The following is a 27,874-nucleotide window of genomic DNA, read 5'->3' on the forward strand; positions in this document are numbered from 1 at the left end:
TCTTGACTATCTGTCAGAGTTGGGCTGCTTCCCTTTGTTTAGCAGAGATTTAGGGTCCCCAAGCATCTTCCCTACTGGAGCAGAACGCAAAAGGAGGTTCCCTGAGCTCATGTTCAGGAGACCAGCAACTCTCAGAGGAAGGATTTGCACCCAGGTCTTCCTCACTCTAATATGCAATCAATGCACATTTATTAAGCACCCACTGGATGCCGGTCATCCTGCTCAGCAGGTGCTCCCTCTTGGTGGATCGTGCCTTCTTCCGGTGGGTCAGACCTCACAAGGATCTCTGGTAATAGAACATCTGGCAGGGGAAGGAGCATTGGGCTAGAAGGAGACCCAACTCTCCCAGGGAGGAGCCAGAACTTCTGAGCCTCAGTGGCCTCATCTGTAAAATGGGAATAATAGCAGCTCCACCTCAGAGGATCTGGCTGAGAAGCAGGTGAGCTCCCCACTGGAGAGTTCTTGGCAAACCTTGAAGCCAAAAATGGGCCAATTTTAGAAGGGGATGGAATTAAGGCAGCAGAGAGTAAACTGAGGCTCCCAGAAGTTAGTTCCATCCTGAGAGTCCTGCAGCCAGGAAGCCCCAGAGCCTGGGCCACCGTCCCCGGTGCCTCTAGCAAGAGGCCAGCTTAGAGGCTACCCTGGTGAAGCTCTGCTTGAAAGGTAAGGAAATGAGGCCCAGGAAGGTTAAGTGAGTAAGTGAGAGACACAGAATTCGAACTCAAGTCTTTGACTCCAAATAAGGCCCTGTTAGCCCTGCCTCCCTAAGGAGATTGTTGTAAAAGGGAGGCTCCATAAAGCCTGTGCTTGTGTTTGTGTCTATGTGTGTATGGGTTGTGTACGTGTGTATTGTGTACACACCTATTATGCTTGTGTATTTGTGTGCACGTGTGTGTTGGGGGTGGGGAGTGAGATCTCCCCGTCCCATTGGGCGCGGAGACCCTCCGCGGGAGCGCGGGCGGCCCCTGCCCATCCCGTTCCATTTATACCCTCACATTCCAGCTCCATGTCCCCATTTGCTCTTTAAAGAACCATTCATCTCTTCCCAGGGAGCCCCGCTGACAGCAGCAGCTGCTCCCCCAGCCCCGGCTCCTCCCCTGCCTGCCCCTACTCAGTCCTCCTCCGCACAAGCCAGGTGAGCCTCCGGCCCCGGCCTCCCTCCCCTCCCCCAGCCTTGGTGTCCCAGCCGCCCAGAGCATTCGGAGGAGGCTGGGATCTGGGCTCAAGGTGAGGGTCAGAGGCCAGCCCCTCCCCACGGGCTCTGGGCAGCACATGGCTCCCGCCTCCCCGGGCACGTGTTCCCCGGCTTCCCAGAGCAATTAGGGACCCAATGAGCCCTGCAGAGAAAGACAAAGGGCCCCTCTCCCTCATCAAAAACTTCTCCTGGGTGCCAGAAACATCCCCTCCTCACCTGGGGAAGGGAAGGGGGGCAGCGAGGGCCCGGGGAGAACAAAGACAAGAGAGCATGAGGGAGAGGAATCAAGTCCTACCCCCCACGGCCCTGTCCCTTCCTTTCCGAACAAACAAAAACTCTCAAAATAAAAATGGACTCCACTTATTCTTCAGAAGGAACCCCTCCCAAGTCAAAGGTCAGCCCCTAAGAGTGAGGACAATTTAAAAAAGGGGACTATCACTTATGGGAGGGGGTACAGATCATGCAGCAACTGTTCTTCAAAGTTTGCATTTAAGTCCTGTCATCCCACAGACGCGCACGGCTCCGTCCCCACCATAAATATCGATCAGCGAGCGCAGCCTGACAACGGCCACAGAACCGAACCTTTCCACAACACGCAGAACTTTTGCAGGGATTTCCACGGTAGCCCTGGGAGGGGCCGCTCTTATCTTTATTTAAAGATGAAGAAACTGAGGCCCAGAAAATGTCTCGGGCCCGGGGAACACAACTAGTAAATGTCTTGGGCAGGATTCACACTCGCCTCTGCCTTCTACTGATTCAGCACTTTATCCACTGGGTCCTTCGCTATATATAGTTATATATATCTATAATCTATATCTACATATAGGTGTGTGTGTATGTGTATACACACACACACACACACACACACACACACACACACACACACACACATATATATTATCTTTTAATCTTTTAATATTGGGCCCAATGGTGACACATAGATTGAACAAGAGGGGGAGAAGAGGAAGGGGAGCTTTCATTTTTTTAATTCCCTCACAGGGAACTTCACTCTCCAATTGATTCGACTGCCTTATATTTACGCCAGGCACTGAAGGGAATGGACAGTGACCCTCCCCACCTCTGGAGACAATAAAATATGGCTGAGCATGGCTGGAAAGGGTGACTGATGATGGGTGGGGTGCCCCAGTAGGAGGCGCCATAATGGCAGAACCTTGGAGGAAATTGGGGGGTCTCTAAGATAATGACAAAGCAAAGTAACCCAAATGGAATCAGATTCCTTCACACCAGAGACTTCAAAAGATCTTCAAGAAAATTCAGCCTGGAGGGCTTTTGCTCTGGTCTAGTTTACAGTGGGAGGAGGAGGGGGCCCAGCCATCCAGCAGCTGCAGGAAACCATATTTTAGAAGTGAATGGCCACAAACTATGTGTGTAAAAGGCAAGGCTTCCTAGTCTGCCCATGTCTTTGATTCAAAGGGAGATAGGCGGTGTTGACAGAGTCAGATAAGGGGACAAAGGCCAGGAGGAGCTGGCCAAGAGGGCCAGAAGTGCTACCTTACTTAGCAAGGCCCCGGGCTGGCCACACCTTCCTGGACCTCCCTGCTCCACTCCAGAGAGCGCTGGTGGTGGGTGAGAGGGCAGCACAGAGGCCAAGTGCCCGTACCACCCATTCCTCTTCCAGTGCTTCCCAATCTGCTTCTCTTCCTCATCTCTAGAGCTTCCCAGGCTGTTCCTCTTCCTCCTCTCTAGAGCTTCCCATCTTGCTCTTCTTCTTCCTCTCTAGAGCTTCCCATCCTGCTCTTCTTTCTCTTTAAGTGCTTCCCATCCTGCTTCTCTTCCTCATCTCTAGAGCTTCCCACCTTGCTCTTCTTCCTTCTCTCTAGAGCTTCCCCATCCTGCTCTTCTTTCTCTTTAGTGCTTCCCATCCTGCTTCTCTTTCTTCTGTCTAGCCTTTCCCAGCCTGCTCTTCTTCTTCCTCTCTAGTGCTTCCCATCCTGCTTTTCTTTCTTTCTAGCCCTTTCATCCCACATCTCTTCTCTCTAGTCCTTCCCATCCTGCTCCTCTTCCTCCTCCTCTCTAGCTCTTCCCATACTGCTCCTCTTCTTCCTGTTTAGCATTCCCCATTCTGCTCACCCTTTTGAGGGCTCTGTAGAAGTCACCCATGAGTCTGACAGTAGTTTCCTCCTCACCTTCCCAAGGGAGGGATGTCAATGCTGACTTTCTCATACACAGCTCAACCGGCTTCTCTCACTCAGCTCTGTTCTAGAAACCTGAGTTCAAAACCTCACTCCTCCACTCCCTTCCCAGTCACTTGGAAGAAGTCACGGCTTCTCTGCTTCACTTCCCACATCCCTGACATGAAAGATATGAACATGAGCTCTAATTCCCCTTGGAGTTCAACGTCTCTGACTTCTAAGGGTCCTCCTGCATGCAACTAGACCTACAATTTTATTATCTTATAATTATAGATTTTATCTCTACATCTTTCTTATCTAACGATTGGCTCTGGAATCAGATAATCTGTTTTCAGATCCTGCCTAAAATCTGAGCTTACTGACTATGTGATGTTGGCTAAGTCCTTTCCACTGCTGGGACTCAGTTAACTCTTCTGTAAAATAAGAGGGTTGGACTAGGTGCCTTCAAAGGTCCTTTATAGCTCCAATCTTTGATCTACCTTGTATGGAGAGATTTGGGAATTAGGTTTGCCTTCCAGTGCCTTTGACTGGACCAGGTCACATTCTCTCTGTATACCCGTGTTCTTCTCTATGGAGTGAGGGACTTGGGTTAAATCATCTTCGAGTACAAAGCCTAAGATCCTACGACCTGGGTGTTTCACTGGCCTCTCAGTTGGGGTAGTGATTACACTGTTCAATGCAGGTACTGAAGATATTCTCACAGACATCTCCCATCTGGAAGAGGGAGGACCCTGAAGGGCCCTGGTAGTTCTTCTAAACTTAATATGACCAAGAGCTTTGCCAGCACAGGACTACCATGGCTTCTGAATTCACACAAGCAGCCTGATAATCGTAAAGTCAGTCTGAAGGCCAAACCAAGCAAAACAAGAAGAGAGAGAATTGGGACCTTTGCAGGATCACAGAATTTAGAGCTGGGAAGGTCCTTTGAGATCAGGGAGTCCATAGGAAATGGAGACCCAGAGACCTCCAGGGACTTGTCTGAAATCACGCTTGGGGGAGTCAGGAACTCATGGAGTCCACAGGAAATAGAGACCCAGAGACCTCCAGGGACTTGTCTGAAATCACGCTTGGGGGAGTTAGGAGATCATGGAGTCCACAGGAAATGGAGACCCAGAGATCTCCAGGGACTTACCCAAAATCACGCTTGGGGGAGTTAGGAACTCATGGAGACCCAGCGATCTCCGGGGACTGGTCCGAAATCACGCTTGGGGGAGTTAGGAGAGCCAGATCTGAAACTCGGGACAGATAAGAAAGTGCATACCATCCTCAGTCATGTGGACCTAACCTGCTGCATTCATCCCCAGCAGTAAACAGCAGTGACTCAAAATTCTGTTGAGAAGAGGAACCTGAAAATCGTAGCTTTGAGTAATGGTCTGGAGAGTGAAAAAGGACTTTCCACTTTTGTTAACATTACTGGAAAAAGTCGGGGACGTAACCGGAATCAGTCTCCTTAGCTGCGTAGGAAGTCGACAGAGACCAAGATCCATTTGTGTTTTCTGCTCGTCTATGAGGGCTGCCATCTTCCCCACCCAATATTATTATTATCGTCGAGGACGATGGTGGCTAATGTTCCCCCTGGTTCCAGTTTTTGACACTTTAAAAGGCCAAGTAACTTATTTCAGCAGATATCAAATTTGTCAAGTAAGTTAGAACGGCGATTCCCTTTGTTTATAGGATAGACTGGAGAGCTTATCTTATCTTTTCCATGTCTCAACTTCTGCAATTTTTTGCCTATATTCTTGTCATTAAACCATAAGCCTTTAAGAATAAAATTATGAGTCTGCCTTTTAAACCTGAAACTCACTGACTTGGGGGAGGGGAAAAGAATGATAATTATTTTCAAGTATTTGAGGGCTGCCTGTTGAAAGAGGAAAGAGACATTTTCTTGGCCACGGAAAACAGAAGAAGAATTGGTTAGTTAGTAAAAAGAGGCAAATTTAAGCTTTAAGAAATATAATATTTCCTATCAATTAGAACTTTGCAAGAGTAGAGTGGGCTCTCTCTGGAGAGAGGGAGTGCTCCTAAAAAAGACTGAATGGTCTTTGCCCAGTGTGCTAAAGAGGAGTTTTGTTCTGGTATAAATTGGGCCAGGTGGCCTCTGAGTGAGTTCCTCCAGCTCTGAAATTCAGTGACTGATCCTTCCCAGTCCTTTTTTTTTTTTTTTTTTTTTTTTTTCCGTGATGCAATTAGGGTTAAGTGACCTGCCTAAAGTCACACAGCTAGGAAGTATTAAGTTAAGGTTAGATTTGAACTCAGGTCTTTCTGACTTCAGGGCTGGTGCTCTGTCCACTCTTCCCAGTCCTTAAGAAGAGGTGCCTCCTGCTTTCCACAGGGGGGTCACCCTATGCAAGTCATATCACCATGCCTGACAAAGAGGGTTGTTGTAAGGGAACTCCTTTGTGAACTCCCAAATGCAACACCAATATTACTAAGACATGATCATTAATATTATACATTATCATCTACATCCATATCTTTCTATCCCTGGTATCTAGCACAGTGTTGGGTACATAGATAATGCTAAATACATATTTGTTGATCAATTAATTGATGAACAAAGAAATTCCAGCAGAAAAAAGCCAGAGAGAATTAGAGTCAGTAGGAAGAAGGATCTAGCGGATCCTATGAGTAGGTAAGGATCTCTCCTCACAACCGTGTTTTGACTGAAGTAAAAACCAGGATATTTCTAATTGATGTTACCTGTTTATTCATCTAAATATCCATCTATGAATCTATCCATCTATGTATCCATCCATCTATCAATGTATCCATCTATGAATCAATCCATGTATCCATCTATGAGTCAATCTATCTATATAACCATTTATGAATCTATCTATCTATATATCCAACTATGTATCCAACTATGAATCTATCCCTCTATTAATGCATCCATCCATGAATCTATCCATCTATGTAGCCAGTTATGAATCTATCCCTCTATCAATGTATCCATCCATGAATCTATCCATCTATGTAGCCAGTTATGAATCTATCCCTTTATCAATGTATCCATCCATGAATCTATCTATCTATGTATCCAACTATGAATCTATCCCTCTATCAATGTATCCATCCATGAATCTATCTATGTAGCCAGTTATGAATCTATCCCTCTATCAATGTATCCACCCATGAATCTATCCATCTATGTATCCAACTATGAATCTATCCCTCTATCAATGTATCCATCCATGAATCCTATCCATTGATGTATCCATCCATGAATCTATTCATCGATGTATTCATCCATCTATCAATGTATTTATCTATGAATCAATCTATCTATATAACCATCTATGAATTAATCCATCAATGTATCCATTTATGACTCTATGTATTTATCCATCCATATCTCTCTTTCTATCCATGTATCTCTCCATTCACCTGTCTCTCCCCAAAGTAAGATTCTCTGATCCCTTCCATTCATATAATTTGAACGTGGGAAATCTTCAAGGCCAAGAGAAGTGAGATTTGATCTGGGTCATTTTTCTCCATCAGAGGCAGAAGGGCCTTAGATCCCATTTTCTGCTTTGCTCTACCAAGCTCCTTCACACAAAAATACTCCTCTTTAGTCAGAGCAGACCTAATGTCTTAAAAGAGATTTGTTGGTTTCGCCAAAATCCTTATAAGATTATGATGATCTTGAATTATTTAATTTAATCATTAAAAGTAGGGAGGGGTCTTGTGAAGCATTAATTGCCCTCTGGGAGCCCTATGTTATAGGTGGAGGGCAATCCTGAGGAAACGGACATGCAGCTTTTGTTTTTGTGACTTGGTTGGTCTCCTCAGGTGTTTCTTGAGCCAGCTCTTTTGGCCGAGAAGAAAGGAAGCATGTGTGTGCGGTGCAGACCCCTCACTATGTTAGCAGGCGCTGCACAGGAGCAGAGGGAGAAATGGCCCCTCCTCAGGCCTCCTGCCTCACAGAGAGATAATGGGCCTTTTGAAGTTCCTTTTGCCATTATCCCAGCCCCCCTTTGCCTGTGGGCTGATAACCAAGTCTAGGGGCTTGTTTGGCTTTTTTTAGGAGGTCTGACCTAGCCCTTCACCTAAGAATAAGCAGGGTTAAAATAGGGTGGGGAGAGAGGACAGCTTAAGCTTAATCTTTTAAAATGTGCTTTAACAATCAGGCTGGCTCCTCAACTCAAGAAGATGTCACTTCCCCCAAAAAAACTTTCTCCAGAGAAAACCTTCAAGTCATTCCTCGGTTCTGGAGGAGAGGGGGCTGTCTTGGGCAGCCGTCTCCTGCCCCCCTCCAATTCTCTTGCATGGGATTGTGGGAAGAATACTGGGTTTTGGGACCTAGATTCTAGTTTTATTTTTGAACAGTTGAGCAACTAAAGACTAAGTAATTACTACTCCCTGAGCCTCAGTTTCCATGTTTCTGAATTGGAGAGATTGGATTAAACAGTCTAAAGTTCTTTTTTTCTGTAGAATTCTGGATCAATTCTCATTAAGCAAGTGCCAGGACCCAAGGCTTTGGGGAAGATCAGCACCTATGGACCATGTACTTCTATACCTTAACTAGACATGGCCGAACTACTCTCTCCCACATCCCCTCCCCCCAATGTAGTGACCACCCTGAGATTGTCATTAATCACTTCTATTTAAAAGACTGCACCGGACCTGAATCGGAAAGACCTGAGTTAAATTCGCCTTGAGATACTCAGTGGCTGTGTGACCTTGGACAACTCAACCTCCACTGGCCTCACTTTTCTCATCCGTAAGAGAAGGTCATCACAGTACCTACCTCTCAGGATTGTTGTGAGGTTTACATGAGATCCTATTTATTAAATGCTCAGAAAACTTTTAAACAATCTAGAAATACCAGCTACTTTGCCCATTATTTGCTCTATAGAAAAATTATTGGCTAGGTGATAAAATAACTTTCATAGGTGAAGAAAAGTAGTAGCATGCAAGCTCACTCAATAACACCTAAAATTATTATTATTAACAATTTTGAGCTCAAAATCTTTCCATTAAATTAATTTGGATATATTTTATTTGAATATATTTTTATATCCTATAATATATTATTTATACCCAATAATTTTTTGGATATAAATTGAGTATATTTATAACTAATATATAGTATTAATTTGACTATATTTTAACTATATTATAATATTCTATTATAATATTAATGATCTCATTCATAATAATCTCATTCTCCTCTTTTGAACAGGGTTCAGGTAGATACAGCTGGTACTGGACACTGGCTCTCTTAACGATGATGATCCTTCTGTGTTTAATGTTTTGTGGATTGTTACCGAGATGGAGAAAACACTATCAAATTATGACAATTTCTCTCCCAGCTGGAGACAGTGGTTTCTTTTCCTGGATTGGGACCCTCTGGGAGCTTCCGAGGAGCCCCTTTGGCTCCTGCTGCCAGAGCTTTTGGTCTGTTCTAAATCCCTCTTGATAATGCCCCCCCCCCACCTTTCCCCACCCCAGCCTCCTTTGCTTTATGGCCTGACTGGACAATGTTTTTATTCTGGGGAGCTCAGGCACTTCCCCTCCTCCCAGCTTCCCGCCCCCACAAGACAGTGGATCCTCAACAAGTGCTGCCTCAGGGAAAAATACTTGTCATTTTTTGGTCTTACACCACCTGCCTTGCATTAAGGAATGGTGGTTTGTACCTGAACAGTGTGCCTGCACACACACACACACACACACACACACACACACACACACACACGTCTACAAAATCTACCTACATGCTCCAAAGCAAAGGAAAAGGGCCTCCTCTAACAGGATTATGAAGCAGTCTGTTTCCCCCCCATGGTACATGATACCCCAAATTAGCCTCTGTCTTTGACTTCCCTCGCTTCTTTTTATTTTTCAAAACATTATCCTACATCCTTTCACGAAGGGGTTAATTTTTGATCTTAGAAGCAAACTTTAAATACCCATCTGTGAGCAAAACGATGAACTTTTTCTGAATGAAGCGTGAGATGAAAGGGTTAGAGTGTGGAAGGGTCGTAAGCCCAGGGAGGCTGGAGGCTGAAAGGCTACTCAGAGGCCGCCTTTGACACAAAGTCTTTAAGACGCTCTGGGGGATCAGATTCCCTGACTTAGGAGGGGGCCGACTAAAAGCCTCAATGTCATCAGACTTCAGACGAGACAAATAAATATAAAGCTGGCTGGCATGCAGCGGGCTCCAATTACCAGGTGGACAACAGTGTCAACAAATAGGAGACAGAGTATTTGAAAGGCCAGGAAGTGAGAGATGTACCCAGGTTAAAGCCAGATCCTAAACAGAACTGAAATCAATGGCGGGGTTTATTGTTTTTTTTCCCTAAAGAAAGCAAGGAAAGATGCGAAAAAGAAAGAAAAAATAAAGATGAAAGAAATGAAGGAAGGAAAAGAAAGAAAGAAGGGAGGAATGAGGGAGAGAGAGACAGAGAAGGAAGGAGAGAGACATGCTAGGGGAAAGGGAAAGAACGAGGTGAGAAGGGAAGAGAGAAAAAAATCTGGTTCCCTTTCAAACTATGTGCTCTGCTTCTTGGAAGGTTTTTTTCAGTGAGAGGTCATCGTTACAAAACTCTGCTGAAAGAATGTCGACATTTTGAGACTTCCTAATCAGGTGGGAAGTCATTTTTGATCACCCTTGGAGTCACACTAACACACACTGATTACGGGTCTGCTATGGAGATGTCCCACACAAAGTGAGAGACAGAGAAAGGGGGTGGGGAGAGGTGAAAGAGAGAAGAGAGAAGAGAGGGAAGAAAAAAAAGAGAGAGAGAGGGAAGAGAGGGAGAGAGAGAGGGGAGAGAGGAGGGAAGAAGAGAGGAGAAAGAGGAGAGAGAGAAGAGAAAGAGGGAGAGAGAGAGAGAGAGGAGAAAGAGAGAGAAGAGGGAGGGAGGGAGGGAAGGAGAGAGGGAAGGAGAGAGAGAGAAGAGAGAGAGGGGGAGAAAGAGAGAGAAGGAGAGAGGGAGGGAGGGAGAGAGAGAGAAGAGAGGGAAGAAAGAAAAAGAGAGAGGGGAGAGAGAGGAAGAGAGAGAAGGGAGAGAGGGAGAAGGGGAGAGAGAAGAAAGGGGGAGAGAGAGAGGAGAAAGAGGGAGAGAAAGAGGAGAAAGAGGGAGGAGAGGGGAAGGGTTAGCGAGGGGAAGAGACAGAAAGATAGACAAGGGGGGTAGGGGAAGAGAGAACAGATCATTTCAAGAAAGATGGGCTGCTCCTAACTGAAGATAACTGGAATGGCCCCATGGAGGAGGTGGCACTTAGGGGACCCTTGGAATGCTAGTATTTTTCCTGGCCCACTTTGGGGACCAAGAGGCCAAACCTAAGAATTCCAAATTCTCAAGGTCAAAGATGTGATGGGCAGGTTCCCGGTGGACAGGCTCCCAATTTGTTCTAAGAGAACATAGTCAAAGGATGAAGAAGCAATTAAGAAATGGAAAGTCTTAACAATTCGAGTTGTGACTTTTTGAGACAAAGTTGCAAAGAAGGTCGCTATTTGCGCTGATAATGAGTTTCCTCATGAGACCTTCCCTCTACCAATCAAATCCTAGCTCAAGTGTAACAGCTAAATAAGCAGTAAAAGGTTAATTGTACTCCATTTGTATAAAATGGAATTCTGATAAACAGAAGGAAGGTGGTCTTGGGAGGAGAAAGTTAGTACTTGGGAAACATGTACATTGGGTACTGTGATAGCAAGTTCAGGAACTACAATATGCCCATTCATGTGATCAGTCCTACAGCATGGTAGTTGCAATAAGCTCAGCTTTTCTTTTCTTTTCTTTTTTTCTTTTCTTTTTTTTCCTTTTGTTTTTCTTTTTCTTTTTTCTTTTCTTTTCTTTTCCTTTTCCTTTTTTTTTTTTTTTTGCTGAGGCAATTGGAGTTAAGTGACTTGCCCAGGGTCACACAGCTAGGAAGTGTTAAGTGTCTGAGACCAGATTTGAACTCAGGTCCTCCTGACTTCAGGCCTGGTGCTCTATCCATACACTATCCAGCTGCCCCATGAGCTCAGCTTTTAAATCATTGTCTCATTAGCATCTAAGAGAATTTAGGGGCTTGATCAGGGAATTGATTTAGAAAACAATGGCAACTGAAGAATTGATCTTGATTTCTAAGATCAATATTGAGAAGGATTTACATAGGGAAGAAATATGGCCTATAGATTTATGAACCAACAAAGGAGTTCAGTTCTTCATAAAAGTGAATTGTAAGCCACATGGGTAAATCCAACCAAGATGTACAAAGTCCTGTCCCCACCAAAAACACAGGGCTGAATCCACTTAACTAAAATCTATATTCAAGAACAAGATGGGCATTTTGAACTCTTTCTGAGCTATACTTATAGAATTTATATTATATATATTTTTCCTAAGTAGTCACAGAGACCTTTAACTGCAGCAAAGTAAGGACATTTAAAGAATGAATTCTTGCTTGGATCGTGTTCTCCGATTACCTTGGAATAGATCAGACATGTCGACACATACTCTGCTGGGCAGTCAGAACCAGAATAAAACACAATTGGAAAGTATTTCACAAAATAAACAAATACAATAGAATATATAGAGTGTAGGGTGAGCATGTGTCTTTCTAAGTCAATGTGCCACCTATAGGGACCTTTGTGTAGGACTTAATGTTCCCATCTCCATTTGATTTTGACATCCATGGATCACATGGCCTTTCAGGGTCCTTCCAGCTAAGAGATTCCATGAAAATAGATATTCAGCAATTACATTCAGATGGGATATTGATTCCCGAAGGGGTCACACATTTTAAGGTCACAGATTTAGGGATGAGGCTGACCTTCTCGGACATCTAATTTATCCTAATTTTATACTCGCGATGACTGCCCAAAGAGAGCGGCTGGCTCAATAGTTCACAGGCTCTAAGGGACAGAGAAGACATTTGAACCCAGGTTCTTTTTCCAAGCTCAGGGTTCTTTCTATTGTCATCTCCAGCTCTCCAACCCAACTCTGGGGAGGATATAATCGCTTCAGAAAAGAAGGGCGTTGCCCAAAAATACGTCTTCCCGATGGTTTTCCTGGTCCATATTCCTCCCGCTCAAATGTAGCAACATGGCTTTTATTCTCACCCTTGTGTTCTGTGGGAATTGTGATCTCAGCAGCTGAATTCTATGGGAACAGAGAGAAGACTAGCTAGTTCTGTCATTCTCCTCCAAGTGAGTAATACCTTGTAGCTCACACCTAGCTGGGAGGTTTAGTAATGAGCTTCGACTTCCTTAAAACAAACACATACACACATCCATCTGCCAAAGCCGGGTTTTAGCTAATACGCTGAATTTTGTGTCAAACACTGTCTAGGGCAGCAAAAATACACAAGGCCTTGTGGTCAGGTAATGATTCATTTTCTGTTGGACGCTCTTCGTAATGACAAGAACCAAAAAAGGGCACACACACCAGGAAACAGTTATGTCCCAAGATACAGTTTCATGGGACACGGCTAACTAGGGCTCTTTTTTTTTTTTTTTTCTAATGCACTTGACCTTTTGCCAAAATAGCCAAGAAGTGAATAGCAAGAACTCATGGGGACCATGCGTAGGGAATTACTTTTTTGGATGTAGCAATAAATAGATCTATTTCTTTTAGAGATGGAGAATTCCTGGTTTGTCTCTCCCCAAAATTCTCATGATTTGTCCAGAGAGCTAGCTACTCGTGCCCATATCCTCACTGGAAAACTGAGTCCTAAGATTTAGGTTGAATCTCTCTTTTCCAGCCATACTGGGAGTGGAAATTCAATTAAGATCCAATTTACTTCTGTTGATTTCTTCCTCAGTGGCCAGGTTTCCCGGCATGATTGACAATCGGCTATTTTTTGGTGATTAGACAGGATGGCGCTTTCCTGAAACTGTCGCTTTTAACCACAAGTTTAATGGATGGCTCCAGTTCAGTGAAAGACAAGGAGTCTTCAAACTAGACTGTCTCTACTGGCCCAAATGATTTCTCTGTCACATATACCACCCACAAAAAATCAGTTACAGCACCAACTTAAAGCTGCATTCGGTCAGAAAGAAATGGAAAGATTTTTCAGAAAAAAAAATTATATAATAATTAAAAAATGACAATACTATAAAAGGGAAACACTTATAAAACAATGATTTTCTTTACCAAAAGCAGCCCATTCATATCTATCATCTGAGGAGAGAAACATACTTCAGTGAAGTACATAGGAAGACAATTTACACAGCATAGGAGCAAGGAAATTTGTTGGTGTCCCCAGGTAAAATCGCAGGCTGAGTAAAATTGATAAACCTGAGCAACCCTTCCTGGACTCTGTATACAGGCTGTCCCCAAAGTCTCTTTGAACTAATACTTTGTGGACATGCTGTTTACTCTGTAGGCAGAAGCATGGCTGTTGTTCAGCTCCCGGTGTGATGCCTCTCTGAGAGAAAGAAAGAGAGAGAGAGAGAGAGAGAGAGAGAGAGAGAGAGAGAGAGAGAGAGAGAGAGAGAGATTTGCATACACATATAAAAGAAATGGATAGAATATATCTTCTTCTTGAAGGATTATTGAAAGGGAGGCTTTTCCAATTTAATTCTGGTTTTTGTTTTGTTTTAAAACTAGACATCTAAGATCTGTAGAGGAATGATGGGGTTCCTCCACCTAGGAAATGGAACATGTTGTACCCATAAGGGATTCCCCAAACTGACTTCTGATCCCTCCTCTGCTCTTGGAGAGCCAAATGGCCCCTTCCTACTTTGGGACTCTTAGTTTCTTCAGCTATAAAATATGCTGAGTTAGTCCCAAGCCACCCTTCCAGGGCTAATCCTGGGTTTGTCTGACAAAATTACTAAGCTGAATGGTCCTGAGTATCAATAATGCCATTTCACAGATGGATTTGAAGCTCAGAAATTCTGAGTGACATGCACAGGATCTGACGGTTTGTTAAATGTCTGATGGGAGATGGAACCCAGCCTTCTATTGACAATACTACATTGCCTTTCAGCAGTATACAATATTAAATTTCTCTGTGATAAAAGGGGAACTATCTGGTCACTGACAAACAAAACAAAAAACAACCTCGTTGTTCAAAGATCATCAGTGATTTGTTAAAAAAAATGGGGGGGAGGAGACAAAGGTATAGGAAATGGAGAAGAACTGAGTGACAGATTGAGGAAAACAGATTCAGAGAACCAGAGACAGAGAGAAAAGGACAGAGACAGAGTCAGAGAGACAAACAGAAACAAAGAAAGTGACAGAGACAGAGAGAGAAAGAGACACAGAGAGAAAGAGACAGACAGATCCCCACAAAGCCCCCTGGAGACATGCTTTGAAACTCTTACTGACCCTGATCCCGGAGACTAATCAGCCACTCTGTTTTCTGAGGAATTTTGGAGACCAAAGGCCCACCACTGATCTCCTCACTTTATCCCTTTTCACTCCATTCAGGGGAAGGCTCAGCAGCATTAGGGTGATCCAAGGTCACCCTAGAGAGCTCTTCCAGCTAATGAGTTTCCTTTTAAGGCATCAGCGGGCACCTGAGAAGAATGAACTTCCCTTTTCATTCCACTGGACAGCTTCAATGACATAGCTGTAGATCAGGCTGATTTGATTTGACAAGACCTAGTCACCTTTGTTTCTACGGCCTGAGAAAGAAGGGCCTTGAGAGCGTTCCCTTCTGGGATTTACACGAGTTCCCCAAAACCTTCCCCTGCGAGGAGCTCTTGCCAGCTTTGGGGCATGGCAGCGCTCACAGGCACATTCTGCTAAACGCCATCTATTAGCGGCTTGTGAGCCCGGCAGACAGCAGAAGGCTTTCTTTTGTAGTGGTTCCAGAGGAGCTCATGGGAATGTTTCATAAGTTTTCCCCTCGGGCACCACACGACCACTTGAATCAGAATTTCCTCCTTTGGGTTTTTATGAGGAAATCTTGATGATTAGTCAAGAAGCCAACCCAAGATATCATTCTGTTGACTCAAAACTGACCCTATCATGCCCATGAAATATCTCATGGCCAGATTTCTGCCCACCCCCCCCCGTGGCACCCCCTCCACCTGCAATTCCCATTAGGAATAAGCAGCCTTTACTAAGGCTCTGAATTGGATGATCTTGTTCTTTTTCGGTTGTTCAGCCACGTCTGATTCTTGGGATTTTCTTGGCAAAGACACAGAAGCGATTTACCATTTCCTTCTCCAGTTCATTTTATAGACGTGCCACTGAGGCAAAGAGGGTTAAGTGACTTGCCCAGGATACTTGTAAGCACCTGAGATGGGATTTGATATCAGGAAGATGAGTTTTCCCGATTCTAAGCTCCCCCAGTGTTTTATCCACTGTGATTTGGTGAGAAACAATAACTGTAGCATAGAGCTGTATTCAATCAGCTATTACTTTATCCTTGGAAAAAAGGAAAATGAATCAAGTAGGATCAAGGTGAGGGGGAAGAATGATTGCTCTTTAAACAGAAGCTGGGACTCAGTGTTCAAAACAAACAAACAAATGAAAAGCAAGATTCTCAGATACTCGTGAAAAATAGCCTGAATGCAAAACAAAGCAGGAAGGACTCAAGAGAGGCTCATCATTTCTTTGAATGAGGTCCATGCGTGTTTGTTGACAGGCCGGGACAGGACTATTATTTTAAATACTGACCAATTTTAAACACCTCCAAATGGTAAGCAGAAGGGCCGTGGGCATCAAGGCAGGAGGTTGGGATGGGGCTGGGCCCCTTTTAGGCTTCCCTATTAATCTGCCTCCCTTTGGGATTGGCTTCCTAAACCACAGGACCTCTCTTATGAGCATTCTCCTAGAAGGTAACCTCATTGACAGCTGTCTTATTTTTTTTCCTTTAGCAATATTGAAATGGTGAAGGCTGGTGTGGAACAGAACCCACTTTCCTACCTCAAACCCAAAAGGACCACTCAAATACCTCACCTGAGAAACATCTCAACGGTACAAAATTGTTATAAAAGTTTTGAGCAAAATTTCTCCATTTGAGATAATAATATGAACCTACTCAGTTAGTGTCGTCTGAGAAAGAACAGAAACACATCCTGTTCATGACCGTGCCTAGAGAAGGACTTAATGTTCATTTTCTTTTATATTCTTATCATTTCCTATTCTCAGTGAGCCTGAGGGAATGGTTTTTCTGTCTTTCTTTCTAAGATTGAAAATATAAAAGTTAGCTCTTCATAAATTCAATGGATTGAGCAATATTTTACCAAATGTTAAAGAAGAAAACATATTTACTTTCTGCTCCTTATAACAACAAACTTACTCAAAGTAATTCTTTTGCAGAGAATCTGGTGTGTGATAAGTCTTTAACAAATGTATCGAGTCAGTTGATGTTCCTGCTTAGTAGACACAGAGGACATCTTAGGAGGAATGGGATAGCCTGTGGTCGATAGGCCTTTTGAAAAACTGATCCAAAGACTTTTATCCTGAAAATTGAAGAAGGAAATAATTTCCAGGAAGAGGAGTGGTCAGATACACAAGAAAGGAGATGACTAGGAACTGATAAGGAAGAAGAAAGTGGAGGGCATTTTGGGAACAAAGCTGATGGCTGCCCATCCCACGACTAGGGGATACAGGACCAGTGTGGGAGATAAAGGTAATTAGAAAAATGGCCTTGCCATGTGACCACAAATCACCAGAGCATCAGCTAGTCATTGTAACAGGACTTGGTAAGAAGTACAAAAAATATGACAATGGTAGGATAGATACACACACACACACACACACACACACACACACAGTGCTCATCTGTGTAAGAATCCCCTCCTAAAAGATTTCTAACCTACGCTTAGTCACCCAAATTTTGTTAGAAACCTTGTCCTGAAGGGAGCCTCCCTCCATAACACCTCCTTAAGGATGCTATTTCACTTTGGATGGTTCAGCTAATAAGTTTGCTTGTTTATACAATTGTTTTGTTTTCCTGTTTTTCCCTTTTATTTCAAGCCTAAATCTGTCCTTTTGCAATTGCCAGCCTCTGGCTCCAATTTTTGCTCTCTGGGACCAAGCAGAAACAATCTTTAATCCTTTGCCCATGATGAACTTAAAAAAAAAAAAATCAAAGGCAGCCATGTTGTCCCTCACCCCGATGAGTATTGGCTTTTTCAGGTCAAACATCTCCAATCCCTTCCTTTAGGGACACAATGGGTTCAAAAAGACTGAGCCATATTTATTTAAGCCAAACCCCTTAGGCTTATCAGATTGGTAGAGCCAAGAAATGCTAAAAAGCACAAAGAATGAAATGAAAAGTGTCTCATGAGCCCTCCCTCAAAAGATCTAGAAATACTCTGCTGCCATTGGATTTCCAGCTGACTGAAAAAACCATACTCGGAGAGTCCTGATTAATAGATTGATGGCAAGTTAGAGGGAGGGGAGCCCCAGGACACTTTCCTCAGCCCAGTTTTCTTCAACATTTTCTTCAACAACTTTGATGAAGACAAAGGGACACTCTTATCTGCTCTGCAGATGACAGAAAGCTGGGAGGGATGGCAAATGCTTTGGAAGACAGATTTAAAATCACTTTGACAGGTGAGAAGTGCAGTTTAAACCCAAGATGGTGAAACTTAATAGGGCAGGACACTTAAGAGGGGAAAAATCCAGTGTATAGGAGTAGAGGAGAAGGGAGATATGGTGAGATAGCTGGGGTTTTGGGGGGAAGGTTTTTCAGACAGTGGGGTTTTAAAGGAGTCTAGGCTCAATATGACTCACTATTTCAAGTATCTACCATGGGAAAAACAAAACAAAACAAAATAAAAACAAGATAATATTAACATTAGAGAAGGACGACACATAGAGCAGAATCGATTTAGAGGCAGCTGGTGATTCAGTGACTAGAGTATTGGGCCTAGAGATAGGAAGAAAGGAGTTCAAATCCAGTCTTCCACACTTGCTAGCTTTGTATTTCTGGGCAAACTGCTGAAATTCCATTTGCCTCAATTTCTCCAACTGAAAATGGGGATAACGACAACATCTACCTTGCAAAACTGCCGAAAGAATCAAAGGAGAGGATATTCGTAAAAAGCAATTAGCAGTATCTGGCATAAGTAGACATTGTATACATGTTTATTCCTTTCCCCCTTCCCCTTTCCCCTTTCCTAGAGCACTGTGTTAAGATATGGCCAGACTTGAGGGACATTTCTAATCTAGAGCAAATTTCAAAGAAAGTGACAGGGTTGGTGAGAAAATTTGAAACCACGTCTGATAAGGAGTAATTGCAGAACCTGAGCGTTTTAGCCTGAGGAACGCAAGTCAGGACTGGCAGGGTGGGAGTGGTGGAAAGAGAGCAAGATGCTGCCTTCAAATATTTGGAAAGTGTTTACCTACAAGAGAGGTGAGACTTATCCTATGGAATAGCAGAGGTGGAGAGCGCACCACTGGGAGGAGGTTAAAGTAATAAAGATTTGGGTTTCAGAGTTCTAGGATTTTGGAGCAATTTGAGCTGTCAGAAATGGAGTGGGATGATTTGCGAGGAATTGAGTTCCTCCCCCTGGGAATCGTTCAATTAGAATCTTGATAAACATCTGCCAGAGACATTGTAAGAGAACTGCTGGGTGAGTCGGAAGACTGAACATTGGGTAATTGCAGATTTCCAAGGAAGCAATGGTTCCTCTCTAGGTAGGGTCTGGACAAAATCAGGCATCAATCCTCACCTGTCTGGTGCTAAGCAAACACTGCCTTCTGGGTAAGTTAGCCCCTCCAGCCAACACCCTCCAGTAACGAAGCAATTGCTTAGGATTTTTTACTCTGTTTCATCATGAGACACCATAATTCTTTGATTAATAGTGTATATGCTAAAATTACCAAACTCTACCAGATATCGTGTTTCCATTTCAACACTAGGACTTTTCACCAACTTATCAATAAATGAGGAAAAACTCTACAGTCTTTACTCTCTTACTCTGAATTGTCCGGTTTCTTTCTCCAGCCTTTCAGAGGCACCCTAATGTCAGTTTTATTTTTCTGCATATAAGTGACTAAGGTTAGAGCAAAAGAAAATGAACAGAGAGATTTCTCCTACCCAGCACCAAGCATATATCACTTTGTCAAAGACACAATCCGAATAGCTCAGGGCACCGTGAGTTCCTATCGACAGTCAAACCTAAGGCTTAATACTATAGAGGAGGGTCCAAGAGAAAAAATAAAACAAAACATGGGTTTCATTTGGGGTCTATGATTGGGGTCAATGTGCCCTTAATACATATATAGGACTATATGTCAGTTGTCTCAAAAGTGGGACCTAGCACAATGCCCAATCTTGGTCAAGGTCATTTCCCATTCACCATTTCAGAACTCAGCTTCCCTCACAACTTTCTTTCTTTCTTTTTTTTTAATTTCTACTTATTAAGTCTCTCATGAAATGTTTATAGATAAATGTCAGTGATTCAGTTTGAACAGTTATAGGCCCTCTAGAGACTTATATTTTACTGTGAAGAAATAAAGAGGGCCGCATAATACTTGCTGCTTGTCTAATAGATTGTTGGATGGCTCCACTTAAAGGGCATTGATTAATGAGTTAGTGGGTGTCAGGCTAAAGGAGATCTGGGGAGCTAGATGATGCAGTAGACAGAGGGCAGGGCCTGGACTCTTAGGGAAACCCAAGACCTTAGAAACAAGCTTTGTGCCCTGCTTTCTTTGCTTTAGTGTCTTTATTTGTAGTGAGGGTAATAATAGCACCTATTCCCTGGGATTATTGTGACCATCAAATGAAATATTGGCGAAATACTTAGTCCAGTGCCTACTACATCATAGTAAGTCCTTAATAAATGCTGCTTCCCTTCCCTTCCCTTCCTCTGCCAGAGATCTCTGTCTCAAATCCCATTTCATTCAATATTTTTTTTTACTTTGATGACTTCAAAGAACACATGACACCCTTATCAAATACGCTGATGAGAGAAATTGAGAAAAGAAAGTTAATCCTTTGCAAGACAGACCCACTCTGACTTAATGCACCATTAAATGCATTTACATGCATTTACCTGGAATATTCTTCCGCATTTTCCCCTTCCCCTTTCAAGGTTCATTCCCTCATCTTCATAAACACTTCTCTGATTTCCCAGGACTCTCGTACGAAGCATTAGTGTTGCCTTCCATCTCAAAGGATTTTTTCCTTAGCATGTTTTTCTCTATGCTCCTTAGCATTTCCTCTCCATTGAGGATAGAGACAGCTATTGATATTTGTAATAATAACGATAACAAAAGGGGTAACTAGCATTTGTGTAGCACCTACTATGTCCCAGGCACCGAGTTTAACAGTTTGTAATTATTATTACAATTATAAAGAATGCTGTCTGATTTGAACTTCAGAACCATCTTGGGAGATCAGTTGCTATTATTATCTCCATTTTGCAGATGAGGAAACTGAGGTAAAAAGGGGATGGTGCTTTTTCCAAGTCACTCTTGGGCTGGATTTGAAATGACAGTTTCCTTACTCCAGGTCCCCTTATACTCTCCATTGAGCCACCTAGCTGGCTCAGTATTGGCTCATCTAAAGCTTCAAGTAGCATTTGAACCGCAGTATGCCGATAAATGGTAGCGTGACATATTAAGAAAAACACAGACTCTTGAAACAAAATATTTGGATTTGTATACAAGTTTTGCCATTCACCTCCTATCCTTTGTGATTTTGGTAAAGGGCCTACTGGTTCCTGGACCTCAGTTTCCTCATCTGTAAAATGGTGAGTTCTACTGTTCATGTCAATCTATCATTCTAGGCTCCCCAAAGTAATAGCTACTTAATATGTGGTTAATTTAACTGAATAACTAGAAAGTGGAGGTATTAGAAGTGTGAACGACCCACTGAATTCACAGGTGCTCTCTAGCATGTGAGCATTTCATTCTGGATTGACCCACCAAGTCACATCATCCAGTTGTACCTTTTGGCCGGCCAGCATCTCTGAGCTAGTCAATCTTCCTCAAGTTACATGTGAGAGTATTGTGACCCTGGGGGGAAGCTGCAGAAAAGCGGGAGAAGCAGGCTTCTTCCCAGCTTTTTTTGGTCCCCAAGTTCAAGGTTCTCTCCATTCATCTTGCTAAAATCCTATTTTCCAAAGAAGAAAATAAAATCTGAATCTGATGTCACATTGCCCAACTTTGCTTCTGGACCAGAGACTGAGCAGAAGGAACAGCCCTTAGTCATTTGTTTTTTTTGTTTGTTTGTTTGTTTTAATTCCACAGAGCGAACACTTTTCCTAATGCCCTTTCTTATACCAGAGTTAGATGGACCTGGAACTGACCAGCTCCCCTGCCCATGCACACACTCAAAGGCACTTCTGCAGGATATTCTTCTCCCTGCTCCTTCTAGCACCAAAGCCTTCAGGATTCAGGCAGATCTCTGTGGGAGCTCCTCTTTCTATCTCCACATGATCAAGACAGAAAAACTCAGCGAATCATTATATTCCTAGATAACTGCTCATTTGATCGTGATACATGGAACAGATGGGGTTTTTTCCCCAAGTCACAAATGCTGCCAGCAGCTCCCAGCATAACAATCAGGACAATTCAAAGAACTACATGGGCAACAACACGTCCTCCCCTCTGCACCCTGCTTTTTAAAAATAAATTATGCTGATATTTTGTGGTTTTACTCCATGCTTATTTTCACATATATCTCTATCCCACAACAACCCCCTTCCCCATGAGACATCACTTGCAACAAAATTTAAGTAAAGAGAAAAAAAACCCAGTTCATTCAAACCAACTAATGCTTCATCTGAGTCTGTCGGTCTATGTACCAACCCTCAGCCATATCCCACCCTTCCTCCAAAGAAAAGGGGATAACCAGCACCCTATTTCAAAGGCAAATCAGAAACCTTAATTCAAGATACAAAGAAAGTTGCCATCATTGTTGCTGCTGTTGCTCAGGGGTGAGGGAAGCTCTCACCAAGAGAGAAAAGAACAAGTTGGGCTCTGCTTCTCATGGGCTGTTCATTTCTGGGAATCGTGGGTCCTTAAACATGACTCTTTCTTGGTCTTATGACACTGAAATGTTTCCGTTGTTGATTTTTAGGTTTATAATTTTCTCTGTTTTTATTTTTTTGAGAAAGGAAGAGTTCAATGAGAAAAGAAGCTAATTCTGAGAAACCAGTGGGACATACCTCCAATGAATTTCAGTTGTATTGACTCCCTTAAGCGTCCTTGTCCTAAATATTCATTAAAAAAAAACACACACACACACACACACACACACACACACAAATAGTTGCTTTTGACCTATCATGGATACATAATATATGGGAGTAACTTTTCTAAGAGTGGAGAAAGGGAGTGTTGAGTGATCTGCAATCCTTCTACCCTTGGTTGAGATATGTCATCGGGGGTGGGGTTTATAGATTTAGCACAGTGCCTGGCACACAGTAGGCACTTAATAAATACTTATTCCCTTTGTATTACCTTCCCATGCTATGGCTAGAGTTCAGTATAAAGTTATCTCTTTTTTTTTTTCTTTTTAAAAGTTGCAGAAAAAAAAAAAACTAGAGATATTTTAAAAGAACATCTCATTTAAAGCAACTCTTTACTCAGTGATCAAACCGAAAGCAGCTCTTTCTCTGACCTATAATGAGGGGTAGCTCTATTAAATGCCTATGGTGTGAGCTCCGAGAGGAAAGGCTAGCTCATGGTGTCCTTCTGATCCAAGGCTGAAGTGGTCCTGCAGGGATTCCGGGGCCACTAGTCCATGTTATACTGTGGCAACGCCCGTCACCCCGTAGAGATGAGTTACTTGGACAGATAAAAATTGGATGCAAGATTCACCTAGTGGACAATGGGCTGGGGCTGATGACCAGTATTCCAATGTGTCCCTATCATTTAGACTCTCAGGGTTCCATTTTCTTGCAAAATGAAGAGACTGGGGCAGACAGCCTGGGGTTCTCCTTTCAGCTCTAGCGCTGTGACCCTAATATGTACATGCACATATACATGGGAGAGAAGGACATGAATCTGAGCCTCTAGAAGTGGAGTCAGGGAGACTCAGAATCCAATTCCACCTCTTGTTACTGATTGTCTCTGAGCTTCCTTTTGCTCATTTGTGAAACGGGAATGAGAACACTCTGAATACACATGTCACAGGGTTGTAAAACTACTCAAGGCTTATGTCAGGTGATAATGAGTAAACAGCCCTTAAACTTGAAGTGCTCTATATTAATTCTAGTTATATTTTTATCATGTTACAAATGTTTATATGTATATGTATTTGTATGTGTGTACACACACACACACATACACACACACACGTGTGTATGTGTATCCGTTCATGTGTAAAATAAAGGGCCAGAAGATCACAAAAATCCCTCACGGTTCTAGAATCATCACAGTTGGCCCACAAAGCCTTGTTCCTCTCCCCCATCACCCGAGGGTGGGAAGAACTTTTGATAATTGTGAGTTTGGGAATGTCTCTGAATTCCAGGCACGTCTTTTTTAAGGACGTTGAGAAGCAAAAATCTTCAGCTAAGATGGCGCCTTCTCTTCTCATGCTCCTCTTTCCCCCACCCCGACCAACTAAGCAAGAAGCATTTCTCCCCTCACTCCTGCACCAAATCCTGGGGATTCTGCTTATCAACTCTTCCCAGGATTCCTGAGAAGCCAGAAGCTGAAACTGGGTCTGTCACATTCTGTGTCTTTCTGCTCCTCTCCCCCAGGTCTGCAGAAATGCCTTCCTGTTCAACTGCACCGTTTCCAAGGTTTTCCTCGGCTTCCAGTGGGGCAGTGGGGAGTTTTGGTGGAGTGGGAACAGTCAGCGAACACCAGACTATCTTCCCTCCCCACAGAATCAGTAGTTAGAGAGAAGATACTTTGATCTAGTCTCAAATTATGATTCTAAGGATTCCTGTCATCTTCCTTGGCTATAGATTCATTCCTTTCACGCTTTTTCAATCTCCTTAATTAGTATTCCTTCCATCTCAGTCTTCCAAGAGTTTATGTTGGAATCGGGAGATTACACACACACACACACACACACACACACACACACACACACACACACACACACAATGTTCTAGTGATCACTTAATGAGTGGATGAAATGACTAAATGATTTGTTTTAATTAAATAAAAATATTAAGCTACAAGTTCATCTCCTGTAAACTGACTGAAAGAAATGATATATACTTTTTTATGGAAAAAACTCATCTTCATTTAGGTCTTCAAAGTGTATAAAACACTTTCTTCACAAAACACTGGTGACGCAGCAAGCATGTGCCTTATTCTGCCCATTTAATAAATGAGGAAATTAAGGTTTGAAAATGCTAAGTGACTTCCAAGATACACAGCCCAATTGGGACATTTAGGATACGGGGTTTCTCTTAAATCTGGATCTTTGGCTGGGACGGCCAGCGTTTGGTCTGTTTCTCCTGTCACCTTCTGATGGCAAGGCCAGTTTATCCAGATGCTTGGGGCTGTACTTCCCAACATAAGCCATGACCTCAAGATGTGTCAGGGGATGAACATAGTCACTTTCCCAGGGAATTTCACAACTGCCACCTTTGGGTTCTGAGCTCGATGTATGCTTTAGGGACACTGCTGATTCTCTGGTAAAATTAGTGACTTCACAGATGGACAGTGGGTATATTTCTTTGAGAAAAGTCCTAAATTTAAGAAAATCTATGTTTATAAGTCTTGACTTTGGGATTGTGATACTACTTATGGGTCTGCTGAATACTTAATATTTCCCAATGTTCTTTTCCAAATGCCCTCAAAACAATACCTAGACAAAGCTCCTTCTAGCACGGGCTCGGACCTAGAGATCCCGGGGGTGAATGATGACCATCTCGCCCAGGGCAGATGGGGGCTCCCTTCTCGACGGCGCTCCCATAAAGCTAGCCCAATTTATGGCATTTTGACAAACAAGCGGGACGTTCAGAAGTCCCGGCTCTAATTTCCTTGATGTGCTGACCGCGCTCACCCCTGTGGAAGGGAACAATGCCTCTGAATCTCCTTTGCTCACTGTGCTGATGGATTTAGCTGATTTCTATCTTATGAATTTAATATTTAACTTTACAGTGATCGGATCTTGATTTCTCCCTACGTTATACAAGCCTCAACAATGATAACGATGGAAACTGTCACTAATGCTGTCCAAAACAACGATTTTCTATAGGAAAGATCTATGTCCAATCGCACCCTCCCTGCCCCTGCCCCATATTCCCTAAAAAAGCAAAACCTGTGGGTTTGGGGGCCATAAATTCTACATGTGTGACCATGCGTGAACAGTAGCATGACGATATCTTACGGGGGTCAGTCAGCCTCAGAAAAGATACAAGGAGCACCTCCGGCCTCATTTTCCCCAGAGTGGGTCTACTCCGATCCTCGGGCATGGGGGCTATCTCAACACCAGGAATAGTTTCACATGGGGTGTTTCACTCATTTTTAAGATCATCATTTTCTAGACTTTCACCATTTTGAGCAAAATCAACGGATTCTGTTTATTCCTGGAAAGAAGAAGAGGGAACCTCAAATGTTCAAGGCTAGATTCAGCGGGATAATCAGAGGTCCCGAGTCCTTCTCTTGCTCGCTCAGCATTTCCCCGATCGCATTTCTAGAACTCAGATGTCCCGGCTCCAGCCCAAACAATGAGGCTTCCCCTGCTGGCTGTGCCAACTTTGGCTTCCTCCCTCCCTCCCTCCCCTCGAACTGCCCCAGAACGTTTTTATTTTGATGGAAGTGGCCCGGCCTGTCTGTCTGCCACCAACGAGCGTTCGGCATTTTTTGTCTGAAATCCTGAACTCTTTCTCCGGCCTCCCCCTGCCCCCCAAACCAAAAAAAATCTGATTAATGTCAACACAGCTGCTCTATTCTGTGGAATGTAAACTAATCTTGTTGTGAGACCTCCCTCCACCCCAGGAGACTTCCTTCAAGCCCTTGAGGTGGTTGGGGAAGGGGGGGTCCTCCAGCCCTCCCTCCCAATCACTTTAACCCCACAGCCTATTTAACGGATGTTACAAACAAGTGCTTGGCTGGAAGGTAGATGCAAGCAGGTCATTTTTATCCCCCCGTGGGCAAGAATCTAACTTTGGATTTCCATCAATAGGCACGCATCCCTCCCGAATTGTCACTGCTCTGTGGAATTCCCCGGTTGCCACAGGGTAACGTAGGTGCTATTTATCGGAGAGGGCCAGGATCAAAGTCAGTTGGAAGAGATGCGATCACTTTGAAGGCTTTCGCTACTTGGACATTAATTTGTGCGTCAAACTTTGCCGCTTTTCACAAAACTCAAGTAAGCAAGTAAGTAACTCAAGTAAGAGTCTTATGCTTAGGAACATCGCCACAGTCAGTGCATTGGCGTGACAGCTGCTGGACATGGAAGCCTTTTATGCTTTTTGGGCCCCCCAAATTCTCACTGTCCAGCTTATTTTCATATAAATATATGTACATATAAGAATTCACCCCAACTATATATGTATATATATGTATGTATATATGTATGTATGTATTTTCCCCACAAATATAGTTCAAATTCTATTTCTAATATAATTCTCAGGCTGAAAAAGTTCACATTAACCACATGGAATCACCCCCCAAAGTAAAAGTTTCCTATATAATTTACTGCAATTTTGACTGGGCTGATTAAGAGTCCTGAATGCTGGTCTTTATCTCTCCGGCAAGGATACATATATATGTATATATTAGTTATATATGTATCTGGATATGTACATATGTATCCAACTAAGAGAGCATCTCCAAGTCTTATGTCAAAGTCCCCAGCAGTCCCTTACCTCACTGTACTGAGTCTGAGGATTGTTCTCCAGGTACAGCATGTTAGCAGGGAGGTTGATCAGCGTCGCTGTCCGCTCTTCTGGCTCCAGGATTTTGGCAACCCCCCCACCCCCTTCGAGACCCTCAAAACAGGATTCTCCTAAGAAGATAACAGGACTCAAGGCTTGCTCTCTCTTTCCCTGCATAATTTAAGGTTTCCTTATATATACCCAACTATAGGCATGAAGGGGCGGGACCGTTCACTTTACCTGTCCAATCCATCAAACTTCCACCTGGACTCCTCCACTCCAATGGAGGGAGGCCTCTCCCATCTCATTAAGTGGTTAGAATTCCTTATCACCAATCTTTAAAAAGGAGAAAAAAAAAACAACAACAACAAGGAGACAGAGCAAGAGTGGTATAACTTTCCCTTGTTAGAGAAAGATAGACAGAGGGAGAGACACAGAAGAGAGAAAGAGAAAAGAGAGAGAGAGGAAGGAAGGACGCAAGGAAGAAAAAGGAAGGAAGGAAAAAGGAAAGGTGGGAAAAAAGGAAAAGAGGAAAAAAGAAGGAAGGAAAGAAAGAAAAAGGAAGGAAGGAAAGAGGGAGGAAGGAAAAAGGAAAGGAGGAAAAAAGGAAGGAAGGAAGGAAAGAGGAAAAAAGAAGGAAGGAAAGAGGAAAAAAGAAGGAAGGAAGGAAGAAAAGGAGGAAAGGGAGAAGGAAGGAAAGGAAGTAAGGGAGGGTACAAAGGATGAAAGGATAGGGAGAGAGAGAGGAAGGGAGGAAGAAAAAGGAGGAAAGGGGAAAAGGAAGGAAGGAAAGGAAGTAAGGGAGGGTACAAAGGATGAAAGGATAGGGAGAGAGAGAGGAAGGGAGGAAGAAAAAGGAGGAAAGGGAGAAGGAAGGAAAGAGGAAAGGAGCAA

The 27,874-nt window shown here is 43.3% G+C and overlaps 1 protein-coding gene across 6 annotated transcripts in view; it reads right to left on the minus strand.

Annotated features, from left to right (window-relative positions):
- TP63 (tumor protein p63) overlaps positions 1 to 27,874 on the minus strand; it is a 214,277-nt gene that overhangs the window by 75,956 nt on the left and 110,447 nt on the right. The window contains exon 1 of one of the 6 annotated variants that reach the window (XM_051991653.1): positions 26,972 to 27,172. The exons of the other annotated variants lie outside the window; for them this stretch is intronic. Within the exon in view, the coding sequence (XP_051847613.1) occupies positions 26,972 to 27,157 (186 nt within the window). The 5' untranslated portion in view covers positions 27,158 to 27,172. Of the gene's footprint in view, positions 1 to 26,971; positions 27,173 to 27,874 lie in introns of those variants that run through there. 6 annotated transcript variants of the gene reach the window in all.

Source organism: Antechinus flavipes, chromosome 3, assembly GCF_016432865.1.
Source record: "Antechinus flavipes isolate AdamAnt ecotype Samford, QLD, Australia chromosome 3, AdamAnt_v2, whole genome shotgun sequence".
Classification (NCBI taxonomy): domain Eukaryota; kingdom Metazoa; phylum Chordata; class Mammalia; order Dasyuromorphia; family Dasyuridae; genus Antechinus; species Antechinus flavipes.